The sequence below is a fragment of the Lipophrys pholis genome, assembly GCF_963383615.2.
Source record: "Lipophrys pholis genome assembly, chromosome: 19".
Classification (NCBI taxonomy): domain Eukaryota; kingdom Metazoa; phylum Chordata; class Actinopteri; order Blenniiformes; family Blenniidae; genus Lipophrys; species Lipophrys pholis.
Genome location: NC_137647.1, coordinates 2,869,271 through 2,890,144, shown reverse-complemented (window position 1 = coordinate 2,890,144; position 20,874 = coordinate 2,869,271). Strand labels below are relative to the sequence as shown.

The window sequence follows — 20,874 nt, the reverse complement described above, 5'->3', positions numbered from 1 at the left end:
TCTTCTTCGGCCGTAGCAGGAAACTCTCACACCGAGACCATGCAATCTCACTGTACTCGATGTGAGGCGAGAGTTTTAACCACCACACCACCGGGTCAGTACACGAAATGCTGTGTGGGGAGATGCACCTCTGGACCAGACCTCGTCATTCATAGGAGGACACAAAGCTTTTGATACCTGGAGGCGTCACAAAAATGACCCGAAAACAACCAGTTGAACAAACTGCTTTTAAAACGTCGAGACAGAAAAACCCCAACTTGGATTAATCACGTCTAGTGTGAAAAAGGAGCAAGAGAAAGAGAACTGTTAACCTTGTATGGGAGCCGTCATCATCAGTGAAAAGTAAAGTGATTTGACGTTACACAGCTTCAGCAGTCACCATAGGGACGTTCTGAAAAACCCTCCAACACGTTGGCATCGTCTGTGTTTAATCTTTCAACCTCTCATGAATAGCTCCCTACAAATGAAGGCGTGATTACGTTCGGGGTTCGCCGCCTCTCTGCAAACCGCCGAGTGGAAAGTGGTGCGACAGATAAACAATGCCTTCACCGTTTCACTCAGCCGGTCGACAGTTGCACAAAGGATGTGAGAAGTTTGACTAATCGGCTTGGCCTTTAGATTGTGACGGGAGTGAAGTGTACTACCCAAGAGAGGGAGCAAGGTGACAGAAACTGGGGACAGAAACGTTGGTCCGGTCCTCCCGGAGGAGGAATTATGAACCAGTTACCACCGTTGGAGGCCAGTTTAAAACGACGTGTGGCGACACTAAGCCTCGGAAAGCGAGTTGTGGTATCAGGATGCGAGCAGACACTGGGAGCGCCACACAGGAGCTGCAACTCTCTTCTTGGTGAAAAATCACTGAAATCCTTCTGCTTTTTTATATCAATTCTTCTGAAATATCACATTTGGGGGAGAAAGTGTTCATTTGCTGCCTGGCTCGCCAAGATAACTTATTCACCTCTTGTCAGTTTCCATCTTGTGGTGGAAAGTGGTATTACAAGCCTGTGTCGGCTAGGAGTGGCCGCTTCTAAAGTCCTATCCCACTGTTAAAGTACATTTTACATCTATTTCTTATGAATTCACTTCTTTCAACTAGGTGTATAACCCACTGCATCGTATAAATGTGAATGTGTAGGAAAATGGACACCAGGGGCCACCATTGTTTTAAGATCCCGTTTATTTGTAGTGCAAAAGTAGAAGAAAGTACTACAAATGTTTTGATTTGCTTCAGTTTCCCGTGTGAATGTCGCGTGCTACGATCTACATGAGCCGGACATACAAAACAGTTCGAAAGCTAGAATGAAGTACCCCCCATGCAAACGCACCGCAAACATGACACCATAAATAGAAAGTCAAACAGAAAGAAAAAAAATAAACAAAACCTGCATGCGACAGCTGGATGTTGGTCTCTGTAGATCATAACAACACAACACAGGAACCTAAAGGACAAACAAAAAAAAAAAACAGCAGCTCTGAAACGGGACCGACGATCTAAAAAGGGAAGGGGGTCAGTAGTGATGGAAGGCAGATGTAGTGTTTAATTAAAGTACTTTTTGTTTTCTCTGCCGCGGCTTACCGTCAGCAGGAGATATTCCAGCATTCACGTTTCCTTCCAGTTAAGCTGAAAATGAGGCCTAGCAGCAGTAAACAGCCATTAGCTGAGTCATTATTATGAGGAACTCTCTCCCAATGAGTCCCGTTCTCATCGTCAACTGGGAGGCTTTTAACTAAAGTGGTGTGTGCAATTATGTCGTACCCACAGCCAGAAGCCCTGTTTCAATCTTTGTGGGGGGGGGGGGGGGGTAATTACATCTATAGGCAACAAATCAGCGACAAATCACCTGCAGGTGGACATCACCCAACACAAACCTGCAGTGTGAGTTTTTAAGTGAAATCCAAGTTTAACCTTGAAATCATTTAAACCTTCATCTGAACAGGCAGGTTCTATATTCTGCGAGGCACTAAACAAACCCACCCTCCGCGAGAGAAAGTGCTTTGGTGTATTTTGTACTGACGTTAATTCACCAACGGAGAAAAAGACGATAGAAATTAAACCGTCATGAGCGTTGCTAAGATATTTGACGAGGTCCTTCACATTATTATAAAATACTGAAACGCTACAGGATCAGTAGTGATCATCTAGTCTACACACTATAGAAATCACCTTTTTTGTCGTTTAGCACCGACCGCAGCCTCCTCGCATCAAATCTGCTCCTTTTAACGGCTCTATTTCACATTGCATCTCAGTGTTCAACATAAAACATTAAAAAGAATTAAAAGAGAGAAACTGGAGTGACTCCGACAGGCTCGTTGAAAAACAAACAAAAAAAATAAAAATAAAAATCACCTTACAAGGTGAGGCAGTCTCTTTTCAGGGCCTTCACCTCCGTCTACTCCAGTTATCTGTGTGTGATAGTCGTACCTCTCTCTCTTTCTCAGTCTCTCTCTCTCCACCAGCCCCAGGAGGCATTTTGCTATCATTACCGGCCAGCAGGGGGCAGCAGCAGCATGAGCTAGAAAAGCCAGTGAAGGCATTAAACGTTGGAGGGGTTGAGATGAAGCCCTACTCGGCACGCCGGGCGGCTCATCTCGGGTGGTGCCTCATCAGGCCTCGGCGGGCGTTGGTGTTGAGTCTCTGCTGGGCCAGGAAGGACATGGTCTGGTTGGAGGGACCCGTGCGCTCGCCGGACACCCTCTGATGCAACGCCATGCCCTGAGGAGAGCAGGTGGAGAGGAGGAGTGAGTTCAGGTTTCCTCTTGGTGTGTGTGTGTGTGTGTGTGTGTGTGTGTGTGTGTTCGTACACTCACCATGTTGTACCAGGCTGAGATGATGAGTTTCTCCTCCTTGTCATGTCGGACACGGCTCTTCTCGTAGTCGTGCTGAGCAAAAAGGGAAAATACAGTTTTTCAGAACTTTGGATATTTGTGATTGTGAAATGAGAGAGGACAGCCAAGACACGGGATTCCTCACCTCCAGATGCTGGATTTTCCTCTCCTTCTCCGTCAGCTGGTTCTTCAGAGCTTGAATGTCGGGGGTCAAACTCCCCGGCGGCTGTTTAGGATCCAGAGTTTTGATCACCTGCGCACAGATTCGACTCCAATTCATAACACCGTTCAGGTTATCTACACAAATCTATAGTAAGGTGCCTTTTCCAGCTACAAACAGGTTCTCGGTGTGGAAACCTCAGAGCTAATCTCTCCTCCTGGTCCTGGAGTCATTATGATTTATACAGACGCTTGTGTGTTTTAAAGTTGCTTAGAATGATTTTAGTTGTTTTAAAACATTTTCCACCTTTAGTTCCTTCTATTGGCTCATCTCATCCCGCTATTCCAGGCTTGTTTGGTCTCTCTGCCTAATTTTCATTATTTGGATATCTTTGTGTACGTATGAAATCTATCAAATAAGTGTCTTTTCTTTCATGGAACAAAAAACTAGAAACCATCACTCCATTATTTCTATGAAGAATGAAGCGAGTCCCTCAAAAAGAACTGACTAACCCAGTTCAGGTTTGCTTGTATGGAAACAAGTAAACAGATAAAAGCACAACAGCTCTGAACTCAACTTGATCTCCCGAGGTCTCCATTTGAAAAACTGTTTGGATGCTTTCTGGATGTGGAGCCCCGATGAAACTGGACGAGAGATGTGTGTGAAGGTTAAAAGCAGCACAATGAACATGTGAAGAGCTTCAGGCTGAGCGGCTCTCGGTCTGCAACATCCAAACAATAAACCGAGGAGGGAACCACCACTGGAAGAACTCCTCGCAGCGGATCAGTGCAGTTAGAAGAAACCGAATGAAGCCGAGAGGCACGGCGGAGGTATCATCAGAGTGTGGGGCTGCTCATGTACTGGAGGCATTGATGTGAAACAATGTGGGTGGTCGATGAGGATGAAACTTGTTAAAGAGCTGAACTGAAACGCTTCACGAACAGGAACTCTCCCATCATCAGTCATCCTTCCTACATTCAGTCATTTCTCTTCCTCTTCCCGTCTACTAACACACCTTCCTCCTCCTCCAATGCCTTCATCCAACAGGACATTTTATTGAATATAGAATTCAGAACTGAGGAACTTTGATCACCGAAGGCCACAATGACGCCCATTACGCATTAAGAAACCTGATTCTGTAATTATGTTTAATTTACATGTGAAATCTGCTTCAGGAAACTTTCCTTTTTGGATAAATTGCAGTATTTTACAATTCGACTAACAAGCCGCAGCAATAGAGCGGACGACGGCTGCTTATATCCTGGATTATACAAGTCTAGTTCATTTCAACATTCAATGTTTTAACTACAAACACGATGTAATGATCATTTTAACCAGCAGTGCATCCTGCGATGAACAGCTTTTAAAATCCTTCCCAGGAATCTTTAACAATATCTCCACACTATTTTCACCCATTTCTCTCATCAGGCGCATAAATGAGCTGGATTTTGTGTCTTTAGTGAAGCGCCGGGCGTCCTCGTTTCACCTCTTTGGATATTCCAGCATTCCTGACCTTGTAGTACCAGGGGCGCAGCTCGGCTTTGGCTGACGCTCCTCCAGACGTGCGAGTCTGATGTGTAAAAATGGTTTTGTGCTCGCTTAACCTGCTACATTTCCAGCCAGGCGCCGAGGAGAGCGTGTTCCCTTTAGCTGGACTGACCGTTCTCGCCTTCTCCACGTAGCGTTTATATCTCTCCTCCATCTGCTTCATGTCCTCGTCCTTTTTCCGCAGGATCTCCTGGAGTTCATCTATCTTCTTGGCCACTGAGAGAGATGGAAAATACATTTATGCTCACCGGAGACTGAGACTGAAGAAACTCAGGAGCCTGAAATCAAACAGGAGCCGTACTGTTGCCGTCCACTTTCGGCTCCAGGTCATCGATGACCTCTCTTTTCTTCTGGAGATCTGAGTGGGCCTCGTGGAGCTTCTCCCTGGAACAGTCACACACCCAGAGTGTGAATTCACTTTTGTTTGCAGCCCACGTGGACAAGTAATGGGTGCACACGCAGAGGAGTACTTACAAATGCTCCTCAAGCTTTTTCTTCAACAAGGAGGACTTTCAAGAAAAGAAAGAGAAAAGGTCACCAAAGTAAGAACTCTGTACTTTCTAAATGACACACACACACACACACACACACACACACAGACAGATACAGAACGTATAGGCTGTGAAAGGCGACGCTCGTCAGAGACAAATCATGGGCCAGTTGGATGGAGGGCGGGCCGTACTTACGATGGCCTGATTATGGCAGAGTTGATCGTGGGGGCAGGCGGAGAGAGACAGACAGAGAGGGGCAGGCGTTAACACGACTCACCACAGCAAACAAAGGTTAAAAGTCCCACACGGCACGTATCAAAGCTGGAATCCCTCCACTGCACCCAGTGCGCCAAGCAAATACATTGTTTTACAACACGAGGAGTTTATTGAACCTGTGCTTCCCAATCTGGGGGGGGGGGTGTTAGTGACCCCCCCCACCCCCCCCGAGGAAGCCCAAGACTTTGCCTGTTCTGTAGCTTCTGAGACTCAATAACAGACCTGGAACACCGCCAATCGTTTTCACGTTTATGAGACTGACTTTGGGTTCAAAGCTTTTCTTGTAACTCGGAGAAAATAACTGGTCGAGGATCATTGATTTATTTTCACCACTTAGAGAAACTAATAACTTTTGTTTTTCTTTTCGTCATAATCATGTCCTCTTCACTTCACCTCCTCCTGAAATCCAAAACAATGCATCGCTTGCACACAGTGTATGCTCTCACTAATCCGTCAGCTTCACTGGAAAACTAATTTGCACTCCTGAGGAGGAAGGATGTGGGTTTTCTCCACTCACGTCCTCGTTCTTGCTGTCCTGCTCCTGCAGAGCCTTCTGGAGCTCCTCGATCTGACGGCGCAGCTCCGAGATCTGCTGCTGGTTCAGTCTGAGACGAGACGTTTACAGTGAGAAACGTTAGTGGTGGATCATGAGGTCACATCACGTTCAGCTGAAGTCCCCCCCCCCCCCAAAAAAAAAAAAAAAAGTCTGAACATTTTGTGAAAAGTAAAGAGAAGAGCGTGTGGTGCGATGGATTCCTGACGGTAACTGAGAAATCAAACTAAACTATTCCATCCCAGATGTGATCGAAACGGTGAAATAACATCACGATCCATTCTTGAATTTCATGTTGTGAATTAGATGAGGAGTTGGGAACGTGGCTCAGTTTGGAAAAGCAGATCTTCTTCAGTGTCAAAAGTCAGTGGTTCCATCACCCATCTTGTCCATGTGTCCTGGAGCACCTTGCATGGCAGCAGTGTGTGAGTGTATGAAACAGCCGGTCGCGGTAAGTAAAGTCAATTTCCATTAACACGTTACTATAGACTTGCTTATTTTTCACAGTGAATGTCGTTCCTGCTCAGCCGGCTGACCCACCACTTAGAAACAAATCTATATTTTCTTTAAGATTTGCATTACATCTCATCTTTTTTTTTTTGACAGATTTACTTCACGTTCGAAATGTTTTGGACTTGGGTTTGTACATCTGCTGTCGGCTGCCTGACCGCTCAATGCGCCGCTCCACTGAGCATGCTCACTCCACTCCTCCTGTTGCTGAGGATGTTTCTTTCTTTCTTTCTGACGGACTCACTCACTCACTCACTCACTCAATCTGGCTTTCTGCTGTCTGTCCTCCAGTCCAGCCCACACAGCTCCGTCGAACACACAGTCCAGAGGGTGATTTGACATTTAGGCAGAATTCGCTCCTTCCCTCAGCCAAACAGGCCGGAACGCGCCGTGCGGCGGCTTCAGAAGCCACCCGGAGCTCCTACCTGTTCTGGGTTTCCAGGGTATTCTTGCTGCGCTGAGCCTTCTCCAGCTGGGCTTCAACTTCCACCAGCTTCTGCCTGTAGGTCTCCTCCTGGACGCACAGCATCTTGTTTTCGCTCTGCAGGCGCACCACCGTCTCCCTGAGCGAGAATCACCAGAAGGCAAGATCAGAACGAGGGCGAAGAGAGAGCTCAAAAACCGGAGAGGCCAAAGGCGCCTGCTGCAGTCCGCTCAGATACGCCCAGGCCAAACATGCAGCGCTGCCATGTGTCGCCATCTCAGAGGCCAATCTCACATTCACCGGCTATTAATAAACTTTTCTGGTGACCGAATTCCAACAAAAGCCTGCTATTGACAGCACAGAAGTGAACTTCGGTCACACGATGGAGGAAAACTTTGTGTTCTGCATCGATTCGATCAAAGTGCGAACATTAATATGCAAACGGCAGAACAAAAAGACAGAAGGAATAATAATAGACGTACTTAAGCTCAGTGGGCATGATCTCTGCGGCGAGGTTTCCCACTGCGGCGCCGTCGTCACAAAGGCCCCCTGCGGAGACGAGACGAGAAAAGCCGAGCGTCAGCTGGACATTTCGCTGATTGTCCAGGCTATTTTGGTTTTTTTTAGAGGCGAAACTAAAATTTGCCAATTTGGAATTCTCTCGTCTTTTCATTGGGATCGCAACAACAATCCCATTTTCATCACAACAAAATTCAATAACGAGTCAACGAATCGGATCTTTAGCAAAAACAGCACAACAATATCAGATGAATTTCAGAATACTGTCCAAGAAAACACAGATACAACAGTTATATTACAAGATTTCTTATATATAGAAGGTATGTGATTAGGTTTAGGTTTTTTTTTCCCACATGATATGTTTTACTGGATAGGATGTCACTGTTAACAGCTGTTGGGACCCATATGCAATAAAAATTTGACTTTCCCTTGGGATTAATAAAATATCCATCCGTATCAATAAAGCACAGATATATTCCTCCCATTTGAAACACTGAAGTTTCTACAAATAATTTTCTTACATACAAGATGTTCATTCATTTCTTTTTTATTTGCACAGATGTAAGAACTTGTCTGGCATACAGCTCATAAACGAGCCACAGTTTCATATGTGGTCCCTGATCTATTTTTAAAAACGGGCAATCGGTGCATAAAACAGAATAAATGAAAATTAGCACCTCGGCTAACTCGACAAGCACGAGAGGAAACAAGAGAAACGACGTCGGCTCACCTGCTCCACTGAGGCATCTCTGCTGGACCTGAGCACAGCGCAGCTCGTCGTTGGTCTCCCGGAGCGTATCTCTTTCTGAGATCAGACGCTGGAGAAGAAAACACAGGGTAACGGCAGTTTTAGCAAACCACTGGTGTCAAAATATGCGTTCTGTTATGAAACTACCAACAAATGATAAAGGAACAATGCGTGGAAACGGACTTGTGTTTATTAGATTAGGCTTTGTTGTTACAACGCTTCTTGGAAATAAATCTTAGGCCACAGGAAAGCCAGATGATCATCACTCAGGTTAACCAGGAATATTATGGGTTATATGCAGACAGTTAATTCCGAGAATTTACTTTAAAGCAGGTGTGGAAAATAAGGCCCAGCTCATCAAAAAAAAAACAACAACAAGTAAATGGTAAAAATTTGAAATGAAATGGAAAAAATGAAATTGGACTTTGTGGCTCCTGAACTGAAATATACTTGACAACCCAGATTTAAAGCATTTTTAACTCGTCACTATCTGCAGTCTGAAGGGCTGCAGTGAGCAGACCCATCTTCTACCTGTCCACACCAAACAAACGATCCAATAACCAAACAGCAAAGAAAATCTACGAGTGAAGATTTGGACGACTCTCCATGGCGACAACCGACTTACCGTCTGTTGGTGCAACCGTCTGTTGCACCTCCCGCTATTGCATATTCCTAATCTTTAAAATGAGAAATAGTCAGGCTTTCTAATGTTGAAAGATTCATCAATAACCACACAAATTTAGCTTTTTCTACACAGTTTAGCTGCAGGAAATCAATAAGAAATGACATAACAGCCAAAAACATGAAAAGATTACCAAGTGGACATTGTATTCAGAGACGTGAGCATTACTTGAGGTTACAGTGACATGCGATAAAATCCCATCTGTTCTTTCTTGAGCGAGAGCAAAGAAGAGCGCCAGCATCGAACTAATGAGCTCATTGGAATGAACCTGAGAATATTCTGGGAATATTGCGCTGATGAAAATCCCAGAAGTTCTTCTTTGAGTGAGCATGAATACGAGTCCCAGATTAAACTTAATTCATTCAGAAGTGGTCCTGTCATATTGTACGAACGCGACAAATTGATGGCCGACAGAAACATAAGGATCTTATGTAACGCCGTCGCCAGCGGGTAAGCATAATAATGAGAACCTTACGTTTTAAACAAACATCTCCTTACGTTGTTTACATTAACCCAACTGTGCTCTGCATATGTGATATACAGTCATTCTATATTTCAGCAAAGACACACTAATCAGTAGAACTCAAACCCACGTATCGTATCGAGGGGTTTTCTGTGTCCAGAGCCGTGTAGCTCTTAGTATCACATGCGCAGGGAAAATGTAAATGCACACTTCATATCGGTACATTATGCGTTTCTTAATTACTCCCACCAGTCACCGAGGACATTAATCACTCCCGTCAGATTGCAGGAGGTGCTAGAATTAACACGAGATGTGGGAGTCCGCTGAAGAATAGTACAATATTCGCCTGGCAACCGTCCCTGCTGCAGGCGAGCGCGTCCTGAAGCAATCACAACCAAAGTTGATCTGCACTACTTTACCCGCTGCTTGAAAACAAACTGCAGCGATCAGCCTTAACATTATGACCACGGACAGGTGACTTAGATAACTGATGGTCTCTTCATCACGGTGATATTTTAGGAGGTGGGTGGCAGAGGGAAGGAGAACATCTTGTTCTGTTGATGCATTCAAAGCAGATAAAATTGCCAATTGTAAAAGATTTGAGTTTGAATGGGGCCAAACAGTGACGCTAAACATCAGAGAGTCTCGACTACAGCTAGCAAATGTTCACTGATGCACATGAGTAATGAAGAATATGATGGGCTACATGTAGAGATTTAATTTCCAAGAGGAGTCTTTAAAGCTCAAACCGCTGCAGAAGCTGATGCTGGTTCAGATCTGAAAGTGTTGGAATGCACAGTGCAGAACACTTTAATGACCCATCAAGAGTTTTCACCGAAAGAAAATATCAACAAGGGGCATGTGAGGATCAGGACTGGCCCATTGAACACGTAGCAGCTACTGAAGCATTGTATACAGATAAACACAGCAGGATAATGTCCAGTGCCACAACACAGGACTCTTTCAAGACTTGTGCTTCGTTGGTCTCCAGTGATCCAGATCTCAATCCAAGCAAGCACCTGCAGGACGTGTACACCACACCTCACAACCTCCAGGATTCAAAAGGACCTGCCGCTAACATCTCGCTCCCTAATGTGTTTGCATACTTGGTGGATTCTATGCCTCAATGGGTTAGGACTGTTTTGTTTTGTTGGTCAAAGTGGATCAACACAACAGCAGCGTGGCGGTCACTAAAATAGGCGTGCAAAAGCTCCATGTGGGTGCTGGGCACATTGTATTATGAGGAACATGGGAGTTGACGAAGTCCACCGACTCACTTCTTTCTCCTTCAGCAGCGCGTCGTACTTGTCGTGCAGGTTCTTGTACTCAAACTGCCACTTCTCAGCTTTCATGGCCTCCGTGGAGTGCCTGCTGTGCAGCTCGTGAGCCTGCAAGTCAGAAAGCACGCGGTCTGTGAGAGCGCTCCACGAAAAACAGCCAGGCTTTCCAAACACGTGCACGAGCCAGACGGTGTTTAACATCACTTGGATGTCAATACAGGAACAAGCATCACCCTCCTCCCTCCTCCTCCTCCTCCCTCTCCCCCTCTTCTCGGCCCGCAGCTTGCCTGTCTCTTGTAGGTGTCCAGCTGACTGCGGACGGCGTTGGCTCGGCGCAGCTCCTCCTCCAGCTCGCAGGTGCGCTGCATGTACACGGTGTTGCGCTCCTCCAGGAGGCGCACCTGTCTGCGCAGGTCTCCCAGATCCTCCAGCTTCCTCTTGTACGTCTCCACCAGCGCTTCGAGCTGGTTCACCCGGTCGGACGAGTGCCTGAGGGGGAGGAGAGGAGCGTGTGGGAGGCGTCGAGTAGCAGTACAGGAATACCATGTTTTTTTAGTTACACACACACAACACATCCGCGTGGATATGTACTTAACTAGTGAGAACCGAACAACTCTGACGCAAGTCGGTGTCAATGCATGAAATTCATATTATCAACACAGATGTCAGGGAGAGGAGCTGAATGGACGTCTGTGTGTGGGCAGCGTGGGGGTTGTTTCTGTGAGAGCAAATTGATAATAGATCTATTGCCTAAAAAGAAAAGGCTGGTGAGATTCAAATTTATTAATTTTTTTTATAAATACTGTCAACAAATCCTCAGAAAGACTAACAACGTGTTAGTTTCTCTTTCAAAACTTCAACGTTGCACTTTATCACAGCATTCAGCCCACCAAGTTCTATTAAAAGGAGACGTGTGTCTATTTTTAGAGTTTGCTTGTGTTTCACAGGTGAAAAGATGTCGATTTTTCCCTATAGTGGCCCTTATAATAGTAGCTCCCCAGATGACGTCAAAATGAGGCTGCAGACTCTTTTCCGGAGTGGTTCGCTCTTTAAAACGTCACAGTGAAGTCAAAAACAGACAGAGAAAAGCAGGAGCCTTCAACATGAAAACAATGAAAGTGTGTTATTGAGGTTTCATAACGGTTTGAAGAAACTCAGACTTTAAAACAGACGGGCCCAAATACAAACCCAAGAACTTCTTGCATACCACTACACCGCCGTTATTTGACCCCAGGCTCAATGTGTTTATCATATAAAGAAATACATGAGATGTTGACACCAGCTTGTCCAAACTGACAAGTGTGAGACCAGAACTTGTAATATTTTCTTTAAACGGGACAGGAAACATGGAAAAGCAGCGTACTTTAAGCTCTCTTTAAGTCAAGTCCCCTTTAACTTCTTTCAAAAATAAAAAGCTTAAAAACTGTCCTGAAACTTAGAATTTCTATCTGCTATATTATAGCTTTCATCACGTTTTCAGAATACCGTTGTACACAATGGTGTATATTTTATCTCTTCATACACGATTGGAGCTCTAAGATTATGGCTCCATTAAACACTCGTTAGCAGGATCACTTGACTTTTCACAGGATTATCTGGTTTCATTCACAACAACCGCTGAGCTACTTACTCGGCAATCCCAACGAGCCAAAGTTTACAGTGTATGTGTCTCACATTCCCCCAGAGAGGAAACTATCACTAAGTACTGATAAATGAATGAACTGCATTATAAAAAATAAAAAAAAGCAAAAAATAAAAAAAAAGCTGCAGAGCATGAAGAGAAACCCTCAGCGTTCATGTGATTCAACGCCCACCACGTGCGACTTTCTGCAGTTTTGCCGAGAACAAACTTGTTAAGTTTTGCATAAAGGCCCCGTATGCTTCATTCTATAACGGCCACGCTCGGCTTTCGACCCGATCGGGTGGGATTTGTATGGATCCGGGCCTCACCTGAGGATGTCCATCTCGTCTTTGAGGGCCTGCGCCTCCTGCGCCAGGCTGGTCAGCTCCTCGTTCCTCAGCTGCAGGTCGGTCACCTCCCGCTCCAGGATCTCCCCCCGCACACGCTGGTCGTCTCTGCTGCTCTCCAATCTGAGATTCAAAGCCGTTTATGTAACTGGGTGGACTTCTTGTGAGATGTTGAGGGAAACCTGATGACTCAGCAGCATCCGATAAGACAGTCGTTATAATGTCAGGTGATATGCGACTTGGAGGAAACGATCTAAACTGTTCAGAAACGTGTCCGACTGATACGGTTGTTGTGCACTATTGAAGCTTTTGGCACCACGGTGAGTCAAGCGAGAGTGTATTCGGATGACTTGTACCTGTAATTCTCCTCCTGAAGCTGCTCCATCTGACTCTGCAGCAGCAGCAGCTTCTTGCCAGTGATGGCGGTGGCGGAGGCGTCCAGAGAGTCGCTGCAGCTCAGCTTCTCCTTCAGGGAGCACGTCTCCGCCTGTAGGGACGATTTCTCCTCCAGAGCCACCGACAGCTATAGGAGGCGAAAACAACAACACAACACAAACATTGCAAAAAATAAAAAAATAAAAAAATAAAACTGGGCTTAAAGGCGGAATTCTGGGTAGAAAATGATCAAACACATCAGCAGAGTTGGAGAAGTCCTCACCGATGACCAATCTTTTAAAAAAAATATACTCCGACAAGCTGGCAGAGGAAGAGGACGAGATGCACAGCAACAGATCGAGAGCCTTCAATGCAAATAGGTCCTTAAACACATGCTTTGTTCTTGTTTCACATGCTCTGGTTAGTCAGCTGGTGTGTGCAGTGGTCTCAGGCAGCTGGCGCTCGCTCAGTGGTGCAGTTGTTAGTGCGACCCTCCAGGCACAATCCACATCGTCACAATGAAAAGAGACGGATCTGCACAGCCCACTGAGGTCTTTGCTCTTTATGTTCGAAGTTGAGACGAAAGTTAAAAGATTCAAGCTGATGAGGTTGAGTGCAGTTCAACTGGGGGGGGGGTGGAGTTGAATGAGGGCCGATTTCAACGAAAAAAAGAAAAGGCCAGTGGATACTTACCTTGGCGACATGGCTCCAGTTTGAAAACAGCAAAACCCTACACTGAACTTTAAGGACAGATTGCATGCTTTAGCGCCGGAGCAGTAACAGTAAATAGCTTTCAAAACAACACAAATGACTAATCCCCAACGCGTGGGCCGGGTAAGTAAACAAACAGGTGGGAAGAGCGCAGTACAAATTATTGTTGGCTACTGCTCCATCCCAAGGCAATGTGTCAGTTTTATCTTGATGTTATGCAACTATCGACTCGAATGGAGCTTTCAAGGAAAGAAAAAAAAAGAAAAAAGAAAAGAAGCTAAATTAGTCCTTTCACAGTCAGTGGTGCAAAAACAAGCCAAAGGAACACAAACAAAGTCTCCGGCGGGCCTAATCAATACGAGCCAAAGCACAAAAGCTGTACACATACACATTCAACAAAGTGCTCCAAGCAAAGTACATCGGTGGCCTCCATTAAACCACAGGTCGGATAGATCGACACGAAAATACCCCGATTGTACGCTGAAGCTACACGTTGGTTGAGCTCGTCTCACATCAACACCTTTAAAGTTCAAAAACACTTGATGACAAAGTCAAAAATACTGCCAACTCACAGTTTCACATATTAAATTACTGCTTTTGGAAGCTAATGCGTCTTACTGCTGGTAAAATTAACCCCACATGAAAAAGAAAGGGTGAGGCTTTTTGTTCCAACACAAGGAAGATCTTTTTTTTTTTTTTACGCAATCAACAGACAACCTGTGTGGGAAATTACTTGCACTGGTATTTCATAAAAACAGACAGTCATTGTGACGATGAGGAAAAAAAAACAACCCTTTATATCAACAATTTTGTGTCTCTGCACTGTGAAAACATTAAGTCTGTGTTTGAAAAAAGTTGCTGAGTCAGATTCTGGGTGTCAAACACATTTTTGTTCCTGGTTCGTAAACAGACCCATTTCATCCAGAGTGGGTCAGACCGGGAAAATAAAGCCATAATAACCTTTAAATCTAAAACGTCAAAGTTTTTCCTTGTTGTGGTGCCGAGTATACGTGATGAAAATATCTATTAATTCCTATGATCTCAAGATTCTCAATTTTAATGAGAGCATCACAGATATATCAGCTCCAGTCTCAGATGTTCTTGGTGGGTGGAACGTCTTGCAGGCTGGTTTTGGCCCAGGGTTTCTTATGTTTGATACCTCTGGCTTAAACCAGTGTCTCAACCTGGTGAAATTATGTTTTGTTTTTGAAACATTCAAGATCTTCCCTCTGTTCACATCAATGAATTTTACTATAAGAGGAGATTTCTATCATTATACGGCCTTGTGGTCCATATCTTTTGGGTTCATTTGAGCTTGTTTGGAGAATATGAACCTTGTTTTGTCAACCGACCTGATGTTGAAGGTCTCGACAGCGCTGACTCAGGTCGTCCTTCTCGTCTGCCTCCTCACTTAGAAAATAATACTTCCTGGACTGCAAATGCACAGAGAGGAACGTCAGGAGGCGGTAAACATTCACACAAGAAAGGGGTGAAGAGAAAGGCGGCGCTGGAGTGGCGGCACGCAGGCTCACCTGGTAGTCAAAGTCTCCGTAGGTGTCTGGGCTTCCCGGTTCAGATGAAGGATCCTTTGATAAAAGCTACAACAAAAGAAAGAAAGAGCCGCTGAAAGACACTTGCTCGAATTACACATGTGACAAGAGAGGGTTTATTTTCTCTCCTTTCCCTGGTAAAACATTGACCACATATTACCCACAATTCTGTGCTCCTACAGCACTGTTATTGTCTGTTAAAAGGCTTAACGACATATACTTGAGACAGTCGTGAGCACGGTCTCCGGGATGCCGCTCAACTCCAATGTTTACCCAGACTGACTTCTTTGATTGTGAATTAGCCGTGACTAAGAGCTGGATTAACTGAAAGCGGAGAGAGTGGAGCGGATCGGCGGGGAGGCTCGCTCACCTCCTGAATGGCCGTCATCACAACGTGCTGGACAGATTCCCCGAGTGTCATTATCTGCTGGATTTGCTCTGTTTGGGAGAAGACAACAGCGTGTTGAAGGTGCAGCCAGAGTCAGATTAGCACACCAGCAGCGCTGCGACGCCGCCTCCGCCACATGGTTTGACTTTCAGTCCAATCCAGAGTTATTTCCACAGCCTCTGCTTTCGTTCTGACCTTGTTTCTTCTCACAACTGACGGCGCAGCCCAGCACCAGCTGGACCAGCTTGCCCAGCTCGGTGACGTCTCCCAGCTCCCCGATGAGGTTCACGTCAGGCAAGTGCTCATCAGACACCTGATGACCGAGCGCCTGGTGAGGACAAACAACTCGGGCTTTAAAGGACGAGAGGCAGCGAAGAAGACAAACGGTCCTCCAGAAGAGTGGAGATGTTGTGTTGAAAACCAAACATGGACACATTATTTGAACCCTGGAATCATCTGACTTTATATTCTATGAGCACGTGAAATAAACCTGTTTTGAAGGTAAACGTTGCTCCAGCAGTAGAAGATAATTAGAAAGTTTATCATGTCACTTATTTTTTTTTTTTTTTTTTACAATCAAACTTGAAACTTTCATGCATTTCTTTTTTTTGCGAGAATAATGGATTCCATTTTTTTTCTTTTAAACTGACCTTATTAAATGTTCTAATAGTTTTCCTATAATATCTATAGGTTATAATTTATAAGCCGACACTTTAATGAATAACACAGAAAATTATCTGAATATTTTCTGTGCAATAACTACAAATATTTCATGGATGCTCACCTTTTAATAAGTATTATTTTAATTGTATACTAAATTGATTTTAACTAAATTTCTTGTCTTCATACATTCTGTCTTGACTGATTAAAACATTCTACATTTTTATATTTGGTGTTAGTTTTACAAAATGTTCACACATTCCATAAAACCTTTGAAATACCAAAGCCTCATTTTAAATTTAACGCCAGCAACATGAAAAAAAAAGGTGAGAAAAAAATGCAATACTACAGTGGGAATGTGTATATTGTGATAATAAAATGTTTCCTCCTTGTTCACACTTACAGTAGTGAGTGGAGTTACTGCTCTCACCTCGTCGCTAAAAGGTCACCGGTTCAAGAGACAAAGTGAAATACAGAAGACAAATTCTCCTTTGTGGAGCGTTTCATATGTCCACGTTCCAGCCGCTCCATTTTAAAATGAATTTCTGGCTTTAATGGATTTTCTACTTGATTAAATATTTTATTTTTGTTTAATTTTTTTCCAAGACGTCACAAGTTCCTGAATGTCGTGGTTAAAGAAAAATGTAAATCTTCTTACGTCGTGATAATATTCCAGCATGCTTTTGAGAATCTTCTTCAAGTTGCTGACCTGCGAGGGGGAAACGAAATTTAGAGCGACAACCTTGATACTCATTCTTAAGGAGAAATCAAGGACGTTTTGGTCCCTGTGGGAAGCCATGGGACAGTTTTGTCATATCCTGCCGCTTCACAAGTTACCTTGAGGCGCCAGTTGGCCTCGCTCTCCTCCTTGATCCTGCCCAGCCACGTCTCGTTAAACCAAGAGGGGTCTCTGTTAATGAGAGCAAACCAAAGACTCCAGATAACAAGATTCACAGGAGGCCACGGGGCAGCGAGGACTTTGCTCTGTGCTCACTGACATTTAGGCAAATCAACGTTCATTAAAGCTGCATTGCATGAGAGAAACGCTGAAGACCTAATAAAGTGACCTACAAATTAATGGGAAACAGTTTGACTTCAAAACATTTGTCAGGGACTTGAGCTGAAGTGATTTTCTTCAAAATAAACTCCAAAAAAAAAATCCCAAAAAATCAAAAACAAACGTTCAAACGTACACAGAAACAAAACATCTTGAATTGATCATACAGGGTAGCTGAAATAAAGAAATTGAAACGATGCGACTTGAAGCTCACATTCTGTGCAGGACGTGTGCGATGGCCACTCCACTTGTGAGGTCCTGCTTGCTGCTGCATGATGGGACCTGAAATGTCTGCAACTGGGAGAGAAGACACGGAGGGATTACTGAAAGCAGAAGAGCTCTATAGTTACAAACAGCAGCACGACATCACTGAAGCGGTGAGAGGGAGTGATGACATCAATTCTTTGCACACGGAGCGAGTACGATTCTCAATTTCCACTGAAACCAGGATCCCAGCCACGTTGAATGACTTCAGACTGGCTCCTGGAGGATTCCTCAGTCCTACACTTTTCATAGTGGAAAGCTGCTCCGTTTAAAAGCATTCTTTCCCACTTCCCAGTAACTCATAAATATCTGTTGTAGTTCTGTCGACATCATGAATGGCCGGAGAGTTATAGTGGTGAGAAGTACACACATCTATCTGGGCAGAGGTAACCACACCGAAGTGTAAGGGTTAAAACATAAAAGTTGGGTTAACATGCGATTTGCAAAATGGAGAGAACTGCAATAAACACAAGCACTTAATGGTAACAGGGATCCTTCTCTTGCCCCCAACTTCTACAAGCTCAGGATTTTAATTTCTTTCCTCTGATGAGTTTGTCAACTTGGATGCTTTTGTTTTTTTTCCCTTTAATTTTGTGCGTCTGATTACTGACATGTTGCCACAAGCTACAAAAATAAGTACAACCGCAAATCAACTCCTTTAATTAGTTAATTGTGATTAAATCACAAAATGTTTGCAATTAAGTATGGAAACATAGCATGTTGACATTGAAATAATTTTTCGGAGTAATCGTTTGATTTAGTGAAAAAAAAGACATTTTCCTCATGTATACTTTGCGCCATAACAAAGAAAAAAGTTTGTTTGAAATTAAAGATTATTTGATCACTAATCTACCGGTCTGTCTCCCCGGAGTGTGTTTGATCTCAGACAAAGTGTCGTGCAGTGTCGCATCTTAAAATTAACCACATACGTGCAGCAACTTCGTGCTGATCCAACGTGACAATGTTTGATATTAACATGACTGTAAATGCTTTCCTGTGGATACTCTAAACCTTTAAATTTAAACTTTCAAGTTTTTCTTTGTTGCAGCATTGAGTTAATGTGATGAAAATGTCGATTTTCACCAAAACAAACAAACAATTATTTTGGAAAATTGCTCCAATCTTAACATGAAGCCATTTCTAATGAAACATTCTGGTGCAAAATGCAGTGAAATGTCCAATAAACTTCTGCTAAAAGCTGCTGCATTCTGCATGTTTCTTTATTACAGTCAAACTGACAGCATGACTCTTTTTGATAGCTTTCATTGCAGCATCACCGATATCTCAGGTCTCATTGTTGTGTCTATTACTCTTTAGTTTGGCCAGATTGGAGCTTCCTGAGGACCAGTTTTGGGCCTTGTGTTTGTCGGCCTTATGTGGGAGTTTGCATGTCGTTTCTGCACATGGATTGTCTCTGGTGTCCTTCCATGGTCTGCAAACATCAGGCTGCTCACTTCTTTCACCCACCATCACCTCCACTCCCCTGAAACTCAATTAAACTTTATTTATATAGCACCAAATACAACACAGTCTCAACTCAAATGTTTGACAGCCCTGATTTAGACAGCCAAACACAAATCAGCACAAACCTGTTTCACGCTTGCAAGGGGACTGAAGGAAGCTAGAACCTGAAGCAACATTCAAGTTAAAACAGCAATTCAACACTTTTAAATCCAATCGAGACACATCAGAATGATGTTACTAACAGCTGCAGGCTCAGTTTAGCTCTAAAAGCTCTGGTGAGAAGGTGCCAAAACAGGTGGATCTTCCTCTGCAAGAGAGAGTCACTGTGTCAGATACCTTCCATTACTTCTTAAGCCTCTCTCTGGCCTGAAGCTGCGTGTTTGTTGTCTCCAGTCACTGACACGACAGTCAGTCTGGATCCAACTTCTCATGTTTACCCAGCTAGTTAGCTCGTCTGGCTAACCAGGTAGCTCCCCAGCTACACAACCTTCGTCTCCGCCGGCTGCCCACACGTCAAACTAACCGTTTATCGACGGCGTGAGCCCGTCAAGTTTAAACAAATTTAAAAAAAAAAAAAGCTGCGTCTCCTGTTATTCGGCGAACACCTGCCGTCACCTGTTAGCCGCGGGGAAAAGTCGGCGAGAAGAAAACTCACCCATGTTAACAGCGAGTCGCACAGCTCGGCCTTGTCCAGACTCATGGTGCCCTGCTCGGGGGGGGGGGAGAAACCCGCTGTGGAGAAGAAGGCTTCTTGACCTCGACACTTTTTTTTCTTAAAATATCACCCTGGAAGTTTTACTTCCACGTCAGTCACTCTCCGGCTGCCATGGCCTCCCCGCTGCCACAAGAAACAAACCCGCTTCGCGTTTCGCCTCCTGTTATCCAAGCGGGCTTCCGTACGCGGGACGTTTCCATGGGAACCGATTACCGCTCGGGTCCGCGTGTCTCAATGAATGAGTTAGGACAAATTAGATAACATTCTTATTGCAATATTTACATGTATAATAATACTAACTATTGTTACTACAGAAAGATGATTATAAAATATAACAATTGAATATTGGAAAAGTTGTAGGATTTGATAAGTTTACTTCTTCCTACTCCTTTTCAGGCATGTTAATTAGATATATACTTAAAAAATATCATAGATGTTGTATGACTATATTTTCATAAACGATAATTTAATTACTTTTTATCATCAGAAAGTGTAAATATAAATTTGGATTTATTATTTATATTTTTGAAATATCACATTTGTAAAATGACATATATATATATATATACACACACGCAGAGGTAACCGCCATTATGGAAATGCAATATGGAAATTAATAATTCTCCGCTGAACATTACAGTCATTTTATTGAGTTGTTTATTGTACAGCTTTTCAACACTTTCACATGGGTGTTGTTGGTCCAGAAACCTTGTATTCGAAGTTTCTCGCTTTTCCTTGATTTTCCTCCATTTGAATATTGTATCACAGGAGCTGCATTCAAAATCTGCTGTGTCTGTGTGAGCTGGACTGGCTCCGCCCACACATGTCCATCTTGGGAAGAGGAGGAAGTACTTCCTCTCGTGGTGCCATGTTCCAGAGCAGAGCTGCCTAATTGTGGGAGGAGTCAAACGGAGGGCCTACCTTGATTGGGATTGGCTAAACCCCTGATGACACTATACAGGGTTTGATTTCTGATTGGGTGATTGGAGCAACACACTTTTAAAAACCTGAAACAAGCCAGGGAGCGAGAGGACAGACTGTCTTCACTTCTGGGGCGTCAGTCCAGGTATGGGGACAATTATTTGTTGGAAAACCATTAGACAGTGAATTTTGCATAATATGACATCTTTAATGGTCCACTGTGGCAATCTGAAAAATTCCTTAAGGGTCTGCAGCTTTTCTGAGAGATAAAAAGGTGAGAAATGTTTGAAGAATGAAGGTTTTATACCATCTATAACAAGG

The 20,874-nt window shown here is 44.0% G+C and overlaps 1 protein-coding gene across 1 annotated transcript; it reads right to left on the bottom strand.

Annotated features, from left to right (window-relative positions):
* Positions 1-1,163: 1,163 nt before the first annotated feature.
* On the bottom strand, positions 1,164-19,802 carry hook2 (hook microtubule-tethering protein 2). Its single transcript, XM_080487086.1, has 22 exons — positions 19,573-19,802; positions 17,404-17,486; positions 16,970-17,042; positions 16,791-16,841; positions 15,668-15,800; positions 15,455-15,522; positions 15,067-15,132; positions 14,887-14,967; positions 12,805-12,971; positions 12,431-12,571; positions 10,768-10,969; positions 10,478-10,588; positions 8,038-8,125; positions 7,271-7,337; positions 6,790-6,927; positions 5,819-5,906; positions 5,009-5,043; positions 4,836-4,918; positions 4,647-4,750; positions 2,972-3,079; positions 2,809-2,880; positions 1,164-2,713 (listed from the first exon to the last, which is right to left on the bottom strand). The coding sequence occupies exons 1-22, from the start codon at positions 19,615-19,617 to the stop codon at positions 2,585-2,587; spliced, it is 2,133 nt and encodes a 710-aa protein (XP_080343212.1). The 5' UTR covers positions 19,618-19,802; the 3' UTR covers positions 1,164-2,584.
* Positions 19,803-20,874: the final 1,072 nt, after the last annotated feature.

Excerpts from the sequence above, each read along its gene's own strand:
- hook2 (XM_080487086.1), bottom strand. The coding sequence starts at position 19,617 with ATGAGTCTGGACAAGGCCGAGCTGTGCGACTCGCTGTTAACATGG. Across the intron at positions 12,972-14,886 it reads GTCGAGACCTTCAACATCAG|CTGTCGGTGGCTCTGGAGGA; the intron begins GTCGGTTGACAA and ends CGCCTCCTATAG. Across the intron at positions 5,044-5,818 it reads AGGACAGCAAGAACGAGGAC|TCCTCCTTGTTGAAGAAAAA; the intron begins GTGAGTGGAGAA and ends TTTTCTTGAAAG.